This window comes from Phaethon lepturus, unplaced genomic scaffold (genome assembly GCF_000687285.1).
Source record: "Phaethon lepturus isolate BGI_N335 unplaced genomic scaffold, ASM68728v1 scaffold24917, whole genome shotgun sequence".
NCBI lineage: Eukaryota > Metazoa > Chordata > Aves > Phaethontiformes > Phaethontidae > Phaethon > Phaethon lepturus.
The window spans coordinates 1,952-2,194 of record NW_010550133.1 but is presented as its reverse complement, the minus strand read 5'-3'; the positions used below and the strand labels follow the sequence as shown (position 1 = coordinate 2,194).

Genomic DNA, 243 nt, shown 5'->3' with positions numbered 1-243 from the left:
GCCGCGGCAGGATGGAGTCCAGCAGGTACCAGAAGATCCGCTCCAGCTTCGTCAAGGGAAGGACGTTCACTGCCCAGGCGCCTTGGTGAGGGGCTGGAGCTGGGACGCTGCCTTCCCAGCTCACATCTCGATAAGGATGTACCGGAGAATCCCGTTGACCACATCCAGCGTCTCATCGCTCTCCAGCACGATGTCGTCGGCATCCAGGTCCTTCCCCCTCCGCTCTTCTACCTGCGTCGCGGC

The 243-nt window shown here is 62.6% G+C and overlaps 1 protein-coding gene across 1 annotated transcript in view; it reads right to left on the bottom strand.

The window, feature by feature from the left end:
- Nucleotides 1-124: 124 nt before the first annotated feature.
- Nucleotides 125-243, bottom strand: part of LOC104623398 (7-methylguanosine phosphate-specific 5'-nucleotidase-like) — a gene marked incomplete at both ends in the record, with an annotated part of 1,835 nt that continues 1,716 nt past the window's right edge. The window contains 1 exon segment of the mRNA XM_010290476.1: nt 125-231. Within this exon segment, the coding sequence (XP_010288778.1) occupies nt 125-231 (107 nt within the window).